Source organism: Parasteatoda tepidariorum, chromosome 4 (genome assembly GCF_982258835.1).
Source record: "Parasteatoda tepidariorum strain Cologne lab strain chromosome 4, Ptep-v5.0, whole genome shotgun sequence".
NCBI classification, from domain to species: Eukaryota; Metazoa; Arthropoda; class Arachnida; order Araneae; family Theridiidae; genus Parasteatoda; species Parasteatoda tepidariorum.
Genome location: NC_141758.1, coordinates 87,045,588 through 87,066,413, shown reverse-complemented (window position 1 = coordinate 87,066,413; position 20,826 = coordinate 87,045,588). Strand labels below are relative to the sequence as shown.

The following is a 20,826-nucleotide window of genomic DNA, read 5'->3' as shown; positions in this document are numbered from 1 at the left end:
GCAAATTTATGGTAATGAATTTCATTTTTATGCAGTTTAACAAATACTATCAATATAAATGATAACGGAGATGAAAATAATTAAATATTTTAAGAAATATTTTTCTTAAAATAGATGTTGTTGGCTTAGTTTGATTATTCTTTTGGTTAAATGGTATGCCGTAATAAACTAATTAATTGTCATATGCAAAATATCGAAAGAACTTATTTTAATGGAAATTATATAAATAAATGTCAATATTGTAGCATAGCTCATTATGTGTTTTTGGTAGCAAAATCAAATTTTTCAGAACTTTCTCGATATTATTTTTCATGGATTTCAGTAAGTTAATTTTAAAATAAGAAGTAGGAGTTTTTGTAATCAGTAAAATATCTTTATTTTCTGGAAAATATTTTTATTTATTATCCATTTAGTTTGTGAAGAGAGAAAATCAAAGTTCGTCCCTTTCAATAAAATTTCATTTCTCGATTTGATTTTGTAGACATGATTAATTTAATTAATGATTTAATTTTACAGATGGTACAAAATTTAATAATTTTGAATACAATTATAAACTTGTTTTCTAAAAAAAAGGAAAAATGCATAGATTGTTTTTAAATTATAAAGTGTACAGAACTTTCACACTATTCTTAATGGCGTAAACTTAAGCCAAGAACGATTTTTATGCAAAAATATACGAAAATATTAATTTAATATACTCCGTATAAAATTTACAAAATATTTATACCTTGCTAAATGACGTAAACCTGTATGCAAAAAATGCAATCGTTAAAAGAAATAGTTTAAGTAATTCATTAGGTAAAAGGCTTTTTTCTAATTATACTTAGCTTTGGAGAAACTTTATCGGGAAGATTTTAAAAACCTGAACCTGTTTTTTTTCATACTTTTTAGCAATATGCACAATTTCTAACATTTTGCATGAAAAATTAGGTTTTAGCTCTTAAAAATGAGAAAAATACAGCATTTTCTGTATGATTTTCATAATATGTGATTTAATTTTCAGTTTCTAAAAATAATTTAAATTCATTTGACGTTGGTAGGTTGTTACTTAAATCTACTTAATCAGTAGATTTAAATCTAATCAGTACCTTATTAGTAAACTTAAATCAGTAAAAGTAGATAATAATTTATAAAGAATTTCTATTTTCTCCAAAAAGTTAAATTATTTTTTTAAACTCGTTTTTCTAAAATTGTGCAAGATTTTTTTTTATTAACTTTGTCAGTTACTTCAGTTTAATAAAAAAATTATTATAGAAAAAGAAAAGAAAACTTAACCACGTTAAAACCGAGTATTGAAAGGAATTATTTTAGCGGAAAATATTCGCTGGGAAAAGAAGCTTTAGTCCCTTGATGTTTTTATCAATTTTAACTTGCATTACCTTTAAACTTTTTGACTAAAAAAAATTTATTATCTTATTAAGTGGCCTCAAATATATTGAAAGTGAAAAACTGCTGCTCATTTGAGCAAAATATGCGGGAAATTTTCTTTTATACTTCAGTAAGTGAAGTTAAAAATTATCAGAAAGTATAAAAAAAAATGCATTTTAAATAAATTTATTGACATGTTTAGAGATAGATCTTTAATAATAGTTTTTAAAATGTTATTTTTTATCAAACAGAAGTGAGTGTTGGAAAATCTTTATGTAAAATATTTCCCCTACGCAACTTTTGCTTAGTAAATATTTATTAAATTAAGATTTTGATTTATATATATTTTGTAACTAAAGTTTTAAAATTTTAAAAAAATTTTGCATGAAAGAACGGAAGGAAAGGATTTTTTTCTGCATTGGGTTGTGTTTTGTTTAAGGAGAAAATTGCATAATACTTAATTTCTTTGAATCGCTATTCTTTTTTTCTGCTCTAACAATTCCTTTAAAAGAAATTTTCTTTGCTGGTGAGATTTTCCAAGGCATGCAATTAAATTTTTGTTGAAAAATCAGACAGTTCAATCTTTTTTTCGTGAAGAGAAAATTTCGAAAAGTTTCCTTTGGAACACATTCATTTGTAAAGATATATTTAACCGTTCAAATTTTGTAAGCAATAATGAAGTAGTATAAAGAGATTTTTAAAAAAAAATTACATTCTATTAATTTAGCATTTCGAAATAATTTTGATAATTTGTATAAAAAAAAAAATTTTTTTTTTATTCTATGTTGTTTTTTGTAGAAATGCTCCTTAATTTAAACATTCTTAGAAGAGAACTTTAGAATTATTATTGAGAACTTTAGAATCGAAATATTAAGATTCACGAAAAAAATAAAAACAACACTAATCCAAATTTGTAGCAGGCAAATCCGGTCCATCTTGACCAAACTATTAGTAAATAAACAGTTTCTGTCTGTTTGTTTCTCTCTCTTTCTCTCTCTTTTTCTCTCTCTTGTTTAAAAAAATCTTAATGCAGAAATAATTAGGAGAAAAGTGTAAATTGTTTTTAAATGTTTTTGTTTCAGCCCTATGCGGGTATTTAAACTTCGCTCCTTTTTTCGATCTCAGCTCTAGCCATCATGTTGCATTTACTGATGAAAGAGTTAATTAAAATGTTGGGTGATCTGAAAGCTACACGGCGAAACAATTCTGCTAAAATTACCGTACTTATGGTACTGACTTTTGTGAGAAAAAAGAGCGAAATTTTGGTATTAAAAACGAAAATATAGGATAAATAAGCCATTCATTTGTTAATTTTTCCAGTCATATGCTAATGGTTTACTGTAAAATCCGGTTTTCAAAATTATAGTTATTACTAAGCATTTAGTAAAAAAAAATTCAAAGCAGAAGAGTAAATTTAATGGAATTTTCACCATGCTCTAAAGTATCATGAAATAAAAACGCATTTACCAAATTTTATCACACATTATGAAACGTTTTATTGTTAATTTTACAAGCGTTTCGGTAAAAATTATCAAGGTTTTTGCCGTTTTTATAGAACAAGAAACATGGTAAATTTTACCACATTCTGGTAGTTTCGACAATATATTTTTCTCTCGGTGTAGTTCAACTGTATCAAACCACACAAAAATAAACACAAAATAGTCTTTTTTCTTTGCTCTAGGTGGATTTCAAAGTATTTAAAATAAATATTAAAATAAAAAGAAAAAAAGTAGATGCGAAATTTAATCCAAAATAAAATATAAAATTTAAAAAAAAAAAAATTGCATCGTTTTTTTTTTCTTGCTTCAACTCTAACCTTTGGAACCCATGCCAATCAGTTTAGATCCCTCTTTATTTGTGATATTCACCTGAATTAGTATTGAAAACGATCCAGTTTGAACTGTAGGTTAGAATTTCTGATTCTTAATTCAAACAATAAAAACAAAAAAAATATCGTTCAAATGATGAAATTCTCTTTTATTCACAACTCAAGAAGTATTTATGGGATCTATCTGATCCCATGTCTCAAAAATAAACTCACCAGCTTAATGTATAACAAAATTAAATGTGAAAAAAAGAATTCTAAAAGAATCATCAAACAGTAGCGGTCGCCATAGCAACGCATGCAATGACAACGCATGCGCACTGTTTGCTATTACTCTTGAACGCAGTTAAAAAGTGTGATGACGTCCAAATAAGGTCATCAAACCCAAAACAATACCCATTTTGCCAATGGATAAAAAAAGCCTCAAATAAACATTTTTATCAAAAAAAATATACATACCCAGTCGAGTAAAATCAATGTTCTGAAAAAATTAAAAAAATATGAAACTGTTCTTCCTTACTGCTTCAAAACTGTTTGATTTACTTACTGTTCAACTGCTTTAAAGGTAAGGAAGAGTTGCAGCCAAATCTTATGAAGGCTTAAGAAGTGTCTCTAGATTCAATATAATTTGGCACACATATAGCTTGAAATGCCTAAACTTGATGCTAGGTTTATGTTTTTCAGAATACGCTGTCAAAAAGTGTTGGGAAAATGGATCGTGGTATGTCAACTCTTGGAATAACGAATGGAGTAACTACAGTGGATGTGGGCGCGTAGAGGTAACTTTTTTGACAACTATTATGCTTCTTCCTTGTGGAAGAATACTTTTAATAATTGTTATGCTTTTTCTGTGTGAAAGCAGAATTTTTTACGACTATTATACTTTTTGCGTGTAAAGACGGTACTTTTTGCTATTTTTATACTGTCTTTTACGAAAACCTTTACGATTATTATATATTTAACATGTAGAGGCAGTAATTTTAATTGATTATTATACTATTTACGTATGAAGAAAGCGCGTATTACGATTATTATATATTTTACGTGTAGATGTAGATCTCGCAAGATGTAAAAGATATTATGATACTGTTTACTGATAAAGGTAGTACACTTTACGATTATTATACTTTTTACATGCAGATGCAGATCTTACGTGAAAGGATGTAAAACATTTTATGACACTGTTTACGCATAAAGATAGTACGTTTTACGATTGTTATACTTTTTACGTACAGATTTAGAACTTTTTATGATATACTTTTTGTGCGTTGAGGCATAAAATATTTAATGATTATTGTACTATTCACGCATAAAGGTAGTACGGTTTACTATTATTATGCTTTTTACGTGTAGAGGCAGTACTTTTAATCGATTATTATACTATTTACATATGAAGAAAGCGTGTATTACGATTATTATATTTTTTACCTGCAGTTGTAGATCATACGTGTAAAGATACAACACATTTTATGTAATAAAGGTAGTACGTTTTACGATTGTTGTGCTTTTTACGTGTAGATTTAGAACTCTTTTGATATAATGTTTAAGCGAAGAGGTATAAAACATTTTATAATAATTAGATTATTTAAGTATAAAGGTAGTTCGTTTTACGATTATACTTTTTACGCAAAGATATACATAGAACTTTTCACGATTATTGTACTTTTTCATGTGTAGATGTGTTAAGATAACACTTTCTATGTATTAAGGTAATATTTTCCACTTGTAGAAGAAATTCTTTATACAATTTAGAGGTAGTAATCTTTATAATAACTATAGTCTTTATAGGTAATACTATCTAGAGGAAAGTTGCCTAAGTCGTACCACTTTTAACATTTTAATTTCCATCAGTCACAAGTCACTGACAGTTATATTTGGAAATATTTTGATAAAATTTTTTTATTAATTTGTATATTATTTTTCTGGTTAAAATATTTTTGCAGTATATACTAAAAATTAATTATTTTAATTAGTTCTGCATGTGGTGCGATTTTGAAAACCAGTACCGACCTAGTAAATGGGAGCAAAAATGAATAAACAAATAAATAGTGAATAAGTAATCCAAAACAAGTGTCTTATATTATAATGTAAAATACAGTACTACATTTTCTAAACTGTTAGGAGTTCAGTAAATTGCATTATAAGTCAAAAAAGTTACTATAAAATATGAAAGTTAGTTGCTAGAATGCTTAATTATAACTTTTACTTGGAGTTAAAAACATAGTTAATATAAACACTCTCTTATGAAACAAATTAGGTTAAATGTTTGATAGGTTTTTCATTTACTTAGGTTTTAGGTACAAAATACAAAGCTTATTTTTAAACTATTGACTGGCACATTTTTCATGAACCCAAGTAAGCACCATATCTTCAACTGAATGAGACTCTAACAGAAAACAAACCATTCGTCAAATCTTGAGAATGGGTGCATATTTTCGTGCTTATTATTTATTGTGCGCAAAATCACCGAATCACTCCCATCGAATAAATATTACAGTAAAAATTAAAGTAAAATATGAAAAATTTTACAGAGTTATGTACACTGTTAAATTCCTCGTAAAAAATGGTTAAATAATAATTTATTTATTTTACCATATTTTTAACAAAACAATCAAATAACCATAAATAAGATGGCATTACCGTTAACTATGACAAAAACTGTTTATTAACTTCTTTCACCTAATACGGTTAAACAACCAAAATTTTATCGCACCAACTTAACACCCGTCTAACGAAGCCACTTAATTCCGTGAAGCTGGGTGCATATTAAAGCCGAGAGGGCTTATGTGTCAATCTCATGACCGACCAACAAAACGGGGGTTAGAGTACCCACATTATTTCGTCCATTCCTGTCAACATATGAAGAGTTTCCAACGCCCTGTACTCTCCAATTTGTGACCCTAGACCATTAGAATTCGATACTCTCGTTCACTCATAGATGGCAGCACCATAAAGCTGTTTAACGCAAAAAGTCTAGTATTTCCCATCTCTTACGATAGATGATACAACTGGATAAACTAATTAAATAACCGGATAATCATTTGTAACTCCACTGCGTATAACTTAAGGTAATGCCTAGCTCCAATGTCCAGCTGAATTTCCATTTTGTGGTATTGAAACCATGCTAGTTGTAAATGGTTAAAGTACTATATAAGTTTGTATTCATGATTTTTTTAACCATATTAGTTGTAAATGGTTTCATAACCGTAAAGGTAAAAAATATTTTCTCTTTCGTGAGATTTTTGAACAAATCTTAGATACTTTCGCAAAGCTGATTTCAAATCAAGTTCTCTCCCTCCAAGCTAAAGTTTCTATTTTTTATTTAAGGTAGCCAGTTTTAGTCTTTTTTGTAGTTTGTAAATATCATATATAACAGGGGGGGGGGGTGCAAAAATGTTGCGAAAAACTTCTAGAGGAGTTAAGAAATATCACCAGGATTAAAACTGCATAGGGATCAATGCACGGAAATGTCATCGTACGCTGCTTGGGGTGTTTCCCTATTATGTTTCTCCGTGAACAGTTTGCAATAGCAAAGCACTCCTAGCCAACATTCTCTGGCATGGGTTCCTATGCAATTTTAATCCTGATGATGTGTCCTATCTCTCCTAGAAGTTCGATGCAACATTTACTCGACACCGTGTAATACATAACGTTTTTAAATTTGTTCAGTTCGACAAAAAATAGTCTTAAAAAGTCACTTAAAAATATTATAACTCTTGAAGCAAAACTAATTTCAGATTTGAAATCCCCGCCCCTGAATTCGACAATATCAAGTATTTATATAAATCCAGCAAAAAACTTTTTCCTCAGTATTATCCATTAAATAACGTAGAAATTAATAAAATATTTAGATAAAATTAAACATTAAAATGGCTTTGTTGATTTTCCTTAGATTTCCACCGTAGTATTAGTTCGCCAACTTTGCAATCCTATTTTAATTTCAAAGAGTCTTTCTACTAGTAAATATATTTAAAGCATTATTTAAAATAACTCTCAGGGCAATTGGCATCTTTTAGAAGATAAGCTTATTTTAAGAAGAGAAAAGTTATAAATTAGATAAATGCTAAGCCAAAGAGAAAACAAATAAACAGATATGACATTGCAGGAATCTTACATGGAACGTGCCTGCTAGTCTAATGGCATCCAAAATAATCGATTACCTCTGGACTAAGGATTATGCTGGTTGGAGTAGTCCACGGATCCTAATATCATTTTAAAGTGGATTTTCAATTTCATGCTGAACTATGAAATGACAGCATTGAGTCATAACCTCTTTGATATCTTGTCGTTGGAATCTGTTAGTCATAGATGCTATCGATCTATCAATGCAATTTAACAGACAGTGATTTATGAATAGGGTGTTAAGGGAAGATGGGTGGAATTTATGTCTGCCCACAAGGCAGTGACGCATAAAGTTAGAATAGTCATGATAATATTAAAAGTTCTGAAATTATATATTATTATATCTGATAGGCAATTTATATGAATCTAATAGATAATGAAATATATTTCTTTTGACTTTAAAATATAATTTGCTGGTGTTGTTAAATTCTATTCTGCTCTAAAAGCTGAAATATGATAATTTAATGAACGCAAAATAATGCAACCAAATAAAATCAACTAATTATTTTTGGGCCATATAGAAAGCGATTGAAAAAAGTGTGATAAATCAACAACAACAAAGACAGCATGTAGTTATACTTTAAAAAAATCACTGATTAAATTACATGGAATTTAAGAGAGAAATGAAATCTGATAACCTATTTTTTTCCCCAATAGTCACCTGGGGATACCACCTTTCGTCCATACAGGGATCTGAAGGGCAGATTTGTTGGCCACTCTTTCAGGGGTACCATATTAGGTGGACCAACGTTGCTCCCATAGTAAGGATAGATAGTACAAGAAGTGAAAAAACATCCATGCCTTGCCCGGGATACGAGCTCAGAACCTTTCTGATACAAGGCTAGTTCATTGATCCCTACACAGTACGGTCTGTGTCTGATAAACCATAATTTTTACAGTAATAATTATCTTAAGATCATTTAATCATTACAATTAAAAAAATAGCAACGTTAAGATTACGGTATTAAATTTTGAAGTAAAAAATGGATTTTTCGGTAAAATGTTTGGGAAAATGGATTTCACGGTAAAATGGATTTTACGATGCTACATTCCAGTAGGTTTTACTGTAATTTAATCCTGAATGTTACACAGTGTTTTCTGAAAGCATTATAGCATAAACAAATCAAAATATGAAAAGATTCTTATGGTGGGTATTGCCACAAAGAGTTCAGAGTCGATGTTAGGAAACGGAGTGGTGTAAACATTTAAACAGTAGCTGGCAGAGAATTTTTGGACAAGCTACCAGAAAAGCTGTATCCAAATAAAACGTAAGAAGTAGAAAGTTTTAGAAAATTGACGGATGAGATTAGCTTGATAGCCCTTAAGCAATGAAGAAAAAAGAAATTAACACTTACCACCTACAATTTTGTGAGAAATAGTCCCATAAAGGATATGTTTCAAATGAAACACTTTTAAGTCGCGACAAAGAGCAAAACAAAAAGAGGGACATCTTTCTTACTCTTAATCCTATTCAGAATGGTAGATAAACTCCAGAAATCAAAGAGGACTTATGGTAAGTTTTTTTTAAAAAAAAGGATTCCGAACAAAATAAAACTTTTCGAAAGTAGGAATGATATTCATTAAACTGATGTTTAAATTAAGAAGAATCCAATGTAAAGGTAAAGATAAAGGAGAAAAAAGCACAAAGATAAATTTTAACTCTTATGAAATTAAGCTAGCTAAAGGTTTAGAAAAATTAGATGAAAAGAATTAAACCAATGAGTAATTGCAACATTACATTAAAAGTGCAACGCTGAAAGGGTGTTCTCTGTATGTTTTTCTTATTTATTTATTTATTTTTAGCTCACTGTACAACACAGATATACTCTTATGCTTTATTTTTCTGAATATATGCAGCAATGTGTGCTAAAATAAACATATTTTGTTCTCATTTTAAAGATTTTTGTTCATAACGTTTCATTATTGTTCTTAGACTGCAAGAAGAATGCTGCATTTTCACATAAGTACATATATTGTCTCAATACTTTCATTATTGCCAGCTCTCATCATTTTTGCCACGTACAAGTAAGTATTGTCCTTATTTTTTATCTAACAAAAACAATTGTTTTTTTCCTTTAGAATGAGAAAATCATTTCAGCTAATGAATCATTTTCTATGCTTCTTCTGAACATATAAAAAGTAGTTTTGTTAAAACAAATGTTTCAAATCTTTCTAATCTTATTTAATTAACAGTGATTGCTAGGTTTAGCATGCATAAATATTTAGGGCAATACTTCTTCTGCGCTGACGATTATTATAATTGAATGATTGACGATTATTATTATTGATGATTATTATCATTGAAATTTATGTAACATTGTACTGAGAATAGGGGCTTGTTTTGTGGGAGACTAGTAAAGAAGACCTTAAAAATTTATTAGTATTTTATTAGTCCTTCTAAATTTTATCAGCAGAAGCTCCCAGAAATTATTACTATTCGCAGCACTCAATCACAGCTCAAATAACAGCGTAATACAGCACAACACGAGTTTCAAAACATCTAGAGGGGGGGGGGAATGAATTAATATTGGTCAGAATAATACTATAGTCACAGGCAGACTATTCTCTACCAAGATTCACGATTCGCATGATTGCAGAATCTCGGCGTCTGATGCCAAAGGCAGCACTTCCCGATTCGTTGTTATTATATGAGTCGAGTAATTAAGAGCGATATAAAATGTGAGTAAAAATGAAGACGAATAAAGGACAAAGGGGGGATGCACGCAGTTACAATTCTAGAGGTCAGAAAGACCACACCAGAGCTTTCGTGTGTATTAGCATCCGAAAGGGTTAATGACTGTGTATGAAACATGAGATGAACAATTAAAATAATTATGGTTAAATAGGGTAAACCAACCAGTGAAGGAACACTACCCAGTGAAGGAACATTTCATATATATTGATTAAAAATAAGAATTCGAAAGCTTTTCTTTAGATTGATTGGTAACAATAGCTTACTGCCAAACAATAGGAAGTCATCTAGCAATGTTTTGGATTACCTGGTCACATAGACTTCTCTGGAAAAATTTTTGAATTTGTTATTATCTTTACAACACCTTGTTTCTTTGAAAAAATTATAAAGTCAGTGTTTGTATTTATATGTTTGAAGTGGAACAACTTCTAACCAGTGAGGAAACAGGCATGTTCCTTTACTGGGCATAGATTTCCCAGTGAATGAACAGTATGTGTTAATATGTTGACACTTTAATTTTCAATTCATGATTACAAAAAAAAGTTAAAATTTTCAAAGTATTTATATGGTATAATTTCAAGAATAGGCTTGTTTTTAAATATTTGCATGGCCTATAAATTCATAAAGAGCATTAAAAAATAACCAAAATTAAGTGTTCCGTTACTGGGTGTTCATTCACTGGCAAGAGCTGTTCCTTCACTTGGTCTTCTTACTACTTGTTATTTGAACCTCCAAAACTTTAAAACAATATTATGTAAGTTCTCTACAATTTTTTTTACATAATTTGCAATTAGTAACAAATATGTTGACACTGTAATTTAACTAAAATTACGAATTTTCAAATTAATATGATTTTTTAAACGGCAAGCGAAGCTTAAGTGTTCCTTTACTGGTTAGTTTACCCTAAGAGGCACCAAAAACGGACTGTATACACGGTAACGTGAAAGATGAGAAAAAAGAACGTGAATGTATGTACAATAAGATTAAGGCTAATACAAAAACACGTGTGACGGGCTAAACGTGAAAATTGAGGAGATGACTAAACAGAGGTCGCATAAGGGATCTAACATGGGGACTCTTTTCCACCCACGATTGTCCGCAGCTTCAGTAAAAGGTTACTAGCCTAAATTAAAAAAAGAAAAAATCGGAAATGCGTGACGAATTAGTAGTTGTTTGAGAGTTTCTTTTTAAGTGAGTCAGGGAGTGTAGTAACGAATGGAGATCAGTATGTCAGAAAGGGTCTAATACAGGGTTGGGCAAACTTCTTTGGTCGAGGGTTAAGAAACGAGAAAAAAAGTTTGGTAGCCCAAGTAAAAACATCAACAACAAAAAAATTGATGTACAAGTTTTAATTTAAATATTCAATGAGATGAATAAAATTGCTATTTCATTTTTAAAAGTTCCTTACATTGTGGTTCCAAATTAGATGTAATTATTTTAAGGAACGAGGACAAATCTTTGTTAGTCTACTGTTTGTCTACTTCTGAAATGATTTTTCTAAGGTCAATAGTTGAAAAAACTTGTTCACATATGTAAGATGAAACAAACATAGCACTGACTTTCTGGGTATGAAATATTAAATTAGGGAAACTAGCTTTTGGTAATGATTTGTAAAACTCATACTCTGGCAAACTTAGAAAAAACTGTTTCAGATGGCGCCAATCTACGGCTACTCTTTGAGGAACTTCTGCTTTCAATATTTTACCAATTGAAACCGTCTGAGCTAACTATTTTCATCAATTTATGTTTTGTAGAACTGAAGTAGAGAAAATAAAGGGTCATCAGTGCTTTGTTAAAAAAGAAATAACAAAAATAACTTTAAGCAAAGTAGACAAGAAAATGAATTGGCAAGTTAAAATTCTATCCGCGGGCCGGATAAAACCTTCTGGCAAGCCACAGTTAGCCCGCGGGCCGTAGTTTGCCCATCCCTGGTCTAATACATTGCGGATAAATGAATCTCTTGTTTTTGATATTGAGCTAACTGTATTGATTGAGAATAGGTTTTAATGAATGCTTCCAGCGATGGCAGGTCGATGTGAATCCCGCACTCGGCTCGCACAGACCATATTGTCGACGTAATATATCCTCTGTGGTAGACGGATCATGGGTTAGAGTCCCTTTGCTGTCAGGCTAACCGTACAAGGTTTTAGTGGTTTTCCTCTCCATGTAACGCAAATGAGGGTTATTTTCATCAAAAAGTCCTCCACAAAGGCACATTTCGCCCCATACTTGATCCAGGAGTCCACGTGTCTTCTGAATTGAGTTTAAAACTACAAGGCTTAGGAGTTGAACATTAGTAGTAGTAAACCCAAAATTGGGTAGGCTGTTCAATGACGTTTATAAAATAAAAAATAGTCAGCTAACTTAGTTAATTAAGCAGAACTCAGAAGACTGTACTTATTTTAACGATTGGTCGATTTTCTTTAATTTAATATTTTTTTAAAATATATTTAATACGTCAGTCATTTTTTGGACACTCGATAGAATAAAGTGCATGCAAATTATTTTTAAATAATATTGTTTAATAATGCACTACATTTGAAATGATAAATGTAGTGCGATAACTGAAAGATAAAAACAATTAAATTTTAAAATTAGATCCTTTATTATTGGAAAAAAATCCAATTATCTTAGCGACTCTAAAAGAAAGAAAGAAATTCTTGCACTTTTATTTGCTTTTCAGCAAATAAAGGAAAGAAAAAAATTTATCAAAATGTTTTCACTGAATTATACGACTTTTTTCTATAAATGAACTCCAAGAGATTTAAATGATTTATTTAATGATGCTTTTTTTGTTCAGTAAGTAGTTTTTTTTTAATGTTTATTTTTTCAAAGTTAATTAGAAATTTTTGCGGTAGAAACAGTATTTGTTTAAGTTTAAACATGTAACTTAAACTGATGCAACTAATTAGTTACTTTATTAAGTTTAGCTCTTGAAGTTACACAGTTTTTATCCAATACATTATTCATTAGAGTGTACATTAACAATTTATTTTTATTTAACTTCAATTTTTTTTAAAATGTTCTATTTATTTTTCAACTTTGTTATTCAGATATTACTTTTACTTTCATTTAACTTTAGTAAATTATTATTATTTATTTCTTTATTTCATATCCGGCGTTGAACAGTCGACCTAATTCTGAGTTTATAAATATATATATATATATATATATATATATATATATATATATATATATATATATATATATATATATATATATATATATATATATATATATATATATATATATATATATATATATATATATATATATATAAGCAGTGACATCTATTAACAAACTCTGTAATTAATTTTGCGTTGTTTTCATCGAAAAATGTGCTATTATAGTTTCTTATTCTTGTTTAATAGGATCTTAAAATCATCAGTCATTTTCAGGACTAACAGTAATTTTTAGCAATCTTTTGAAACTTATCTAATTTTTTTTAATCATACTCATATTATTTTACTTTTGCACTACGTTATTCATGCAATCCAGAAGATAGGCTGTTTTACTTTTACGAAGTAGCTTCGAATTTCATCATTTTGCATAATTATTTATTCTTTTTTTTTTTTTAATACAGCTTTGCATTTAAAACTACTGCCATGTTGGACACAGCTTTATTTTGCATTTACAATATTTTTCCCCCACTTTGTCGCGTTATGTTGTTGCAGATGCTGTTATATTTTTTGAAAAAAAATATGTCTATTGTTTAATAGTTTTTCTCATTTAGCAGTGACTTTTATTGAAAAACTTTGGAATTAATTTTGAAATTTGGTAAGCAAATTGGAAATTCTACAAATTGTGCGTATATCTCTTTTTTAATTCCTTTTTTAATCGTTTTTTTTTTAAATCATTAGACATTTTGGGACACCTTTTTTCTCCAACCTATTCAATGTGATTGAGTTACTTTTTTCTAATTTTTTTTCCAGTCGATTCAAGCTGATTCAACTACTTTTTTTTACTGTTTTTTTCAACCAAACTGATTCAACTACTTTTATCTTATTGTTTTTTTAGCCTATTCAAACTAATTCAACTATTTTTTTCTTATTGTTTTTCTCAACCTATTCAACCTTTCTTATTGTTTTTTTCAAGCTATTCAAACAGATTCAACTACTAATTTCTTACTGTTTTTTCAATTTATTCAAACTGATTAAACTACTTTTTTCTTATTGCTTTTTTAACCTATTCAAGTTGATTCAACTAATTCACATATCTATATTATATAAAACGCTAATACGTACGTATGTATCAATAAAACCGATGATATTTCTTTTCTTGCGTTGGCAACAGTTTTCATTTTTAATTCATAGGCTTCGACGTGCAAGAGCACGTAGTGAGCATCATATGGCTAATCTATATTATATAAAACGCTAATACCTTTTTATTGATAGGCTTCGGCGCGCAAGAGCACGTAGTGAGCATCATATGTCTAATCGGGAGAATTCTCACCGAATTATCAAACAATTCTCACAAAATTATTTTCATCAAAGCCGATGCTTTACATCCGGCGTTCAGTACTATTTCATATTGTTTTACAACACATGGTTTTAGCCCTCTGGTGCGAAAGACTTTAAAACAAAACTTACAACAGTTACTATTCTCAACAACTGAAATTTAGAATAGTGTGATTAAGAAAAATACGTGAACTGTTTAGAATTTCAAATTAATATTGAAATGCACAGGTTTAGTATTTTCTACAGTGAAAAGTTTTCGGAACTTCAGTGTTCAAAAAAGTATACAAAAGCTAGACGTTAAGAACGTATCTAATGAGCGAGCAAAGCGAGCATCGGATTGCGAAGCAATCCGAAATGAGCTGCGAAAGCATTTCCGGGGGTTGGCGAGCGCCAGCGAGCAGGGGGCGAAGCCTCCTAGTTCACAATATTTTATTAACATATTCACAATATTTGATTCTTTAATATTTTTATGTTGTTTACAAACTTTTTTCGTGTACTGTTTTTTCCCCTTTTTTTATTTTACTAGGCAGCTTCAGGTTCATCGTATCACCATGCATAAAAACTTATTCATTGCCCTCTTGTTAAATGCAGCTTTGGAAATAGCATTCAAGGCAACTGTCATGCTGGACGAGTTGGAAAACTCAGGAAATAGAAGAACAATTCTTGAAGAAAACTTTGTGAGTGCTTTATTTTGACAATTACCAAACGTGACTTACCACCTTTTCAAAAAAGAAAAATAACACAAAAACAAATATTTTATTGGAGACGCTTCTTACGTTTCTTTTGAAATTTACACTTACATTCTGCTTCGCTTAAAACATTCCTAGAGATCTTTTCCCAGTATTCTTAAAAGAAAAAAAAATTCTGGTTAGTGTAATAAAAATAAATTCTTTTACTCTTATGTGGTTTTACGTAAATCTCAAAATGAAATTCTTGCACTAGACCTAAAATCTCGACTTTGACAATTATTCTTAAAAAAAAATCGTCGGAAGCTTCTTAAAAATAAAGTTGTGAGATTTCTTGGAAAAAGAAAAGGATAATAACTCGGGGTCTTGTTGAGATGAAGCTATTTTTGTAAAGAAAATGTCTAAAAAAAAGTGGTAAACGAGTTTAAAAAAGTTTGCACGAACTGCTTATTCTAAATTAAAAGAATTACGCTGTTACATCAATAACGGTGTTTTTGACGTTCTTTTCAAGAACAGTAATGCACAAATCTGCTATAAATCGCTGCTGTACAGAGTCCAAAATGAAAGAAATATCACCTCAAATAGCTTGCGTTCTAATGATAGGATTTTGGAAAGCTGAGCGACTATTTAATTTTATATTTTATAAAAGGCGTTGAACAATCGTCAAAATTCTGCGTTAAAACCTATTAGCGTTCAACTCCGTAGCCTTGTAGTTTTGAACTCAACCCCGAAGACACTAGAACTCTTTGATCAAGCATTGAGAAAAGCTTGTCTTCCTGGAGGACTTTTAAAGGGAACAAATCCGCATTTATGTTACATGGAGAAGAAAACCCCGAAAACCTCTAACCGAACGCTATGGGAGTATGTGTATACCTGCTAATACGAGATTATGGAATTGAGATCATGTCCGAGTGATCTTAGGCCACTGGAGTCAGTAAAGGCCGTTTCATGTATCGTGCCGTGAAAGGAGAATCACGTGACTACCTATATGAGATCATGGTCCAAAAGGGGATAGTTAGTGCTAACTATTATTAAGTTACAGAAACATATACAAAAATGTTCTTCCTTTGAATAAATTTAACTTTTTTTTAACAGATTAGGACTTTTTACTATTAAAATTCGGGAAGTATGTGCAATCTGAGAAATATGGTCAGAATAGTTTCGGCAGGAAAGCTATTGAAAGTTGTGGCTCTTCATGTTAATTTCATTATCTACGCAGTTTGCCATATCTCAGGAAGTTTCAAAGCGAAATTACAAAGTGTTTGCTCACTATTATAAAATTTTTTCATCTCTAGATAATTCACTTTAAAAAAAATTTTTAATTATATTTTTTTTATATTTTTATTCAATTAGGATCAGAGAAATGTTTTGATTACATCTACAGATTTTCATATCGGTTTGAAGTATGTAATTTTAAATGTCTAAATACAAAATTTTAACGAAATCGGACGAATAGTTTTTGAGACATAGAATTTTAAAAACATGTTATTTTTGAAATTTTATGGCTCAGAAAAAAATTTAGCTGATTTCTTTAAAAATTTACAAAGTTTTAAAAATTTGTGTTCCTTACAATTCAATATTTCTTTCGAACCTTATTAAATGAAATAATTATAAATTATAAATAAAAGTATTGAAAAATTTTTTTTTACGTGGAATCATTTTTAGATAAAAGCATTCTAATAACTAGTTATGAACTAGTTAATAACTAGTTATCTTTGAAACATTTCAAGATATGACGAGTAAATGCTCAGAAAGTGACATTAACAATAGATGGCTCAAATTTCAGAAGCCAAAACTATAAAGGCCAAATAATGTGGTTTCGTCACTCAGACCTTAAAACCTTTTTGATCACCAACCTGTGAAAGAGAATGAGTGGAACTAGAAATACTGAAACTCTAAGATGACTATAACAAAAATTAGAGATTAAAATCAAACTCTTCAGCCGAATAAAAATCTTTTGTCAATTAGTGTTCGACTCACAAAGCAAAACAACAGAAGCAGCAGATCAATAAAAATTTTTATACCTTATAAATTTTAAGTTTTCTATACTTAATAAGCGAACCAAATGTTTGTTTAAAAGTAATAAAAAGGTTCTTATTTTTTTATAACCGTTGTTGAACAGCCGACTCAATTTTTTTTGGTTTACGACTGCTAATGTTCAACTCCGTAGCCTTGTAATTTCGACTTAATCCAGAAGACAAGGGAACTCCTGAATGAAGTGTTGCGAGAAATTTGCCTTCATGGAAGACTTTTTGATGGAACTAACCAGCTACATGGAACTAACGTTACGTAGAGAGGAAAACCACGAAAACAACCGATGGTTAGTCTGACGGCAAGGTAACGCCAACCCATGATCCGTATACCACTGAGGTTATTTTACGTCAGCACTGTGGTCGGTGCGAGCCGGATGCGGAGTTCGTATCGCCCAGTCATCGCTGGGATTCGAACCCGATTCACCTCATTGGAAGGTGAATACTCTACCCCCTGAGTCACCACTGCTCTAATAAAACGGTTTACGAGTCCGAGTCAGGCCCGGACTCGGGCTGAGCCAGTCTCATCTCTAACTGTGACAATATTATTAGATTGTGGCTACCCCATCCATATTTGGACGTTGGTTCGAAGTTCAACTACATTGCTTAAGCGGTATGTTCATTCAAAGAAACGCACGTGTTTCATTAACTAATAGTAAATTGATTAACTAATTAGCATATTTGTGATCTCTATTTTGAGCCATTTAGATTGTCAATCATTAGTTTGTCAAAATTCGAACATTAGTTACATAAGGTGACAGCTTTGTTTACTTTGCGCTCTTTACTTTACCTTTTAATTTTCTTTTTCCCCTGTCTCATACCCCTTTCGAGATGGATCAGTAGTCTTCCACCACGTGGTGCTGTTAATGATCTAACCTTGTACCCGCTTTACTACATCTAGACAAAATACCACTTTTATTAAGCACTGAAACGGCTCGAATGCTTCATAGGTGGATATGAATTAAAAAGTAAAATTAAACTTTTTTTTAATTCCACCTCAATTTATGAAATATGGACACTATTTAAATAATACATCAAATAAATAACATTACGAGAAGTTTATGTGATGGCTTCCATAAAAATTGAAAAGGACATAATTATCTTTAAGTTTACCCATCTTCATGTAAATGTGTCAGCTTTTTTTAGAAAAGAATCTATCGTCTTTTTGTCTCCCCATTTCAATTTAAAAGCTCTACCATATTTCCCTCTTTTGATCTTTTTTTGAGATAAACACGGAGAAATAAACATAGAACACGACATTTTCTATGAATCGTCAAGATTGTTTTCAAAATAAAAGTTGAGAGCTCTTGCTTTTTTTTATTTGTTTATTTATTCTCAAGATTTTTTTTGTTGAAAGTAATGTTTAAATATAATGACTTGGCAACAGGAAGTTCAAAAATTGTTTACTCGAATCTAAAAGGCTGAGAACACTGACATTTGGTCCGATAAAGCTAGTTATGATTTGTTTTCTCAAAGAAAGATTAGTAAAAAAAAAGTGAATCAACAAGCTATAAAATATTTACGATTTATTTATGAGACTTTTGTAAAATTAATACATACGTAAAAAGTTTTCTCGTCAATAAAGAAACATTGAATAAAAATATAGTAAAAAAAGAGTCCTTTTTTTCCAAATATTTTTTAGATGTACTTCATAAACAAATGTGAGTTTAGGTTTTCATGATATTTGCAAAACGTAACGCGAGTAGAAGCTGAAATAATATTTTAAAAGTAAGATTTTTATGTAAAAAATAATTTTTAGGTCACTATTTTTAACTAAAAGTAGCATGTGACTCAAATATCTATTAAGCATGCATATATGAATTATTATCTTCCTAGTTAAAATTTAGGCAAGGCTTGCGAAGTCTGTTTAATTGTTTTAATATGCTGAACGGATATATACAAAAATGATTAACTAAAGATGCAGTTAAAATAACGTTTATAGGTCGCTAACTTTTGTTAATTATTAAAAAAACTTAAATTATAAAAATTGAGAAGTATCACTTGACTATAAATTAAGAATCCAAATATAAGTTTTTGCCTCAGAAGTTGGTTACAGACTGTTTAAATGATTTTATGTTATTTGACTGAAACTGACACTCAAAAATTGGTTAACTATTAACGTAGTTAAAATAACGTTTCGAGGTCACTTAATTTTTGATAAATATAAAACAAACAAAGCACTTGAGTACCTATTAAGAGTCCAAATAGGAAATTTCGCCTTAGTAGCTGAAATTTTATTAAAGGCCCCAAGTGCAAAGTCTGTTTAGCAGTTTTATTACTATTTGACTGAAATTGATAACCCAAATCATTGGTTAACTATTGATGCTGTTGAAATACTGTTTCAATTTAATAAAAAAATTGAGAAATGTGACTTGAGTATCAATTAAGTGTTTAAAAAGAGAATCATTGCTTTGATAGCATAAATTAAGTTAATACTTGTGAAAACGGTAACGATTTTTTTTGTCTCAATAGTATCTAGCCAAAAATTATTAATGAAGCTAAAATGAATGCTTGTTGGCCACTGAGGTATTTGTGAAAAGTAAAATAATATTGGAGCTATATAACTTGAGTATCAATTGAGTAACTAACTGACTCAATAGTATAAGTTTTTGATACATTTTGCAATGTCTACAATTGTTTAATATGCCTTTTATTGGTTTGATAGTAGTTTATTATTAGATGAGGTAGCTAAAATATATTATACAAGTTTGAAAAGTTCTTCTCGAGTATCAAATAATCATCCAATTACGAATTGTTGACTTAGAAAAATGAAAGTTTAGCCACATCTTGCAATATTCATAACTATTTTATTGATTTGATAGTAATTGATTAAAACAATAGATAGTGATTTTAAAATAGTTTTTTCAAGTTATTGTGTTCTTTTTTTGTTCAAAGTAAAATAGATGCATCACCCGGGTATCAATTAATTATCCAATTACGAATTGTTGACTTTGTAATTAAAATTTTATCTTCAACTTGCGTTTTACAAAGCTGTTTTGTTGATTTGATAGTAATTGAATAAAATGATAGATAATGGGTTTAATATTGATGTTTAAAGTTTACTACGTTTTTTTTTAAAAAGTAAAATCGATGCGTCACACGAGTATCAATTAATCACCCAATTACGAACAGTTGACTTAGTAATTAAAAATTTATTTACACCTTGAATTATCCATAGCTAATTTATTGATTTGATAGCAATTAATTAAACTTATACGGAGAAAAACAAATCTGGCAAAGTTTTCGTACAGTATAGTAATGATATTTCAGGTAAAGAAATCCATAATTCTGCGCAAAAAAATATTTAGTATTAACATTTGGTAACATTTCCTTTCATATGGTAACGGTTTATCGCCAATTCTGGTTCGTAAAATTATAGTACTTATAACCACACATTTAAAAAAAAATTGAAAAGGAAATTAAATCTGGTAAATGACTTGCATTCCACTCTCTAAGGTTTATGATAAGATTACTATTTTTACCAAATTTTATCACGTATTATAGAACTACATTTTCTTGTTAAATTTTTCAAAATCATTACTAAAGCGTTTCGTTTAAAATTACCGAGGTTTTTAATGTTCACATAGCCAAACATGTTAAATTTTATAATATTCTGGTAGTTTTGACCATACCTTTTTTTCTCAAG

General features: G+C 29.7%; 1 protein-coding gene across 2 annotated transcripts in view; it reads left to right on the top strand.

Annotated features, from left to right (window-relative positions):
* Nucleotides 1-20,826, top strand: part of LOC107439555 (calcitonin gene-related peptide type 1 receptor-like) — a 127,869-nt gene that overhangs the window by 80,284 nt on the left and 26,759 nt on the right. For both annotated transcript variants that reach the window (XM_087161545.1, XM_087161546.1), the window contains exons 5-7: nt 3,878-3,972; nt 9,249-9,340; nt 14,991-15,141. In XM_087161545.1, coding sequence (XP_087017671.1) covers nt 3,878-3,972; nt 9,249-9,340; nt 14,991-15,141 — 338 coding nt within the window. The remainder of the gene's footprint in view (nt 1-3,877; nt 3,973-9,248; nt 9,341-14,990; nt 15,142-20,826) is intronic.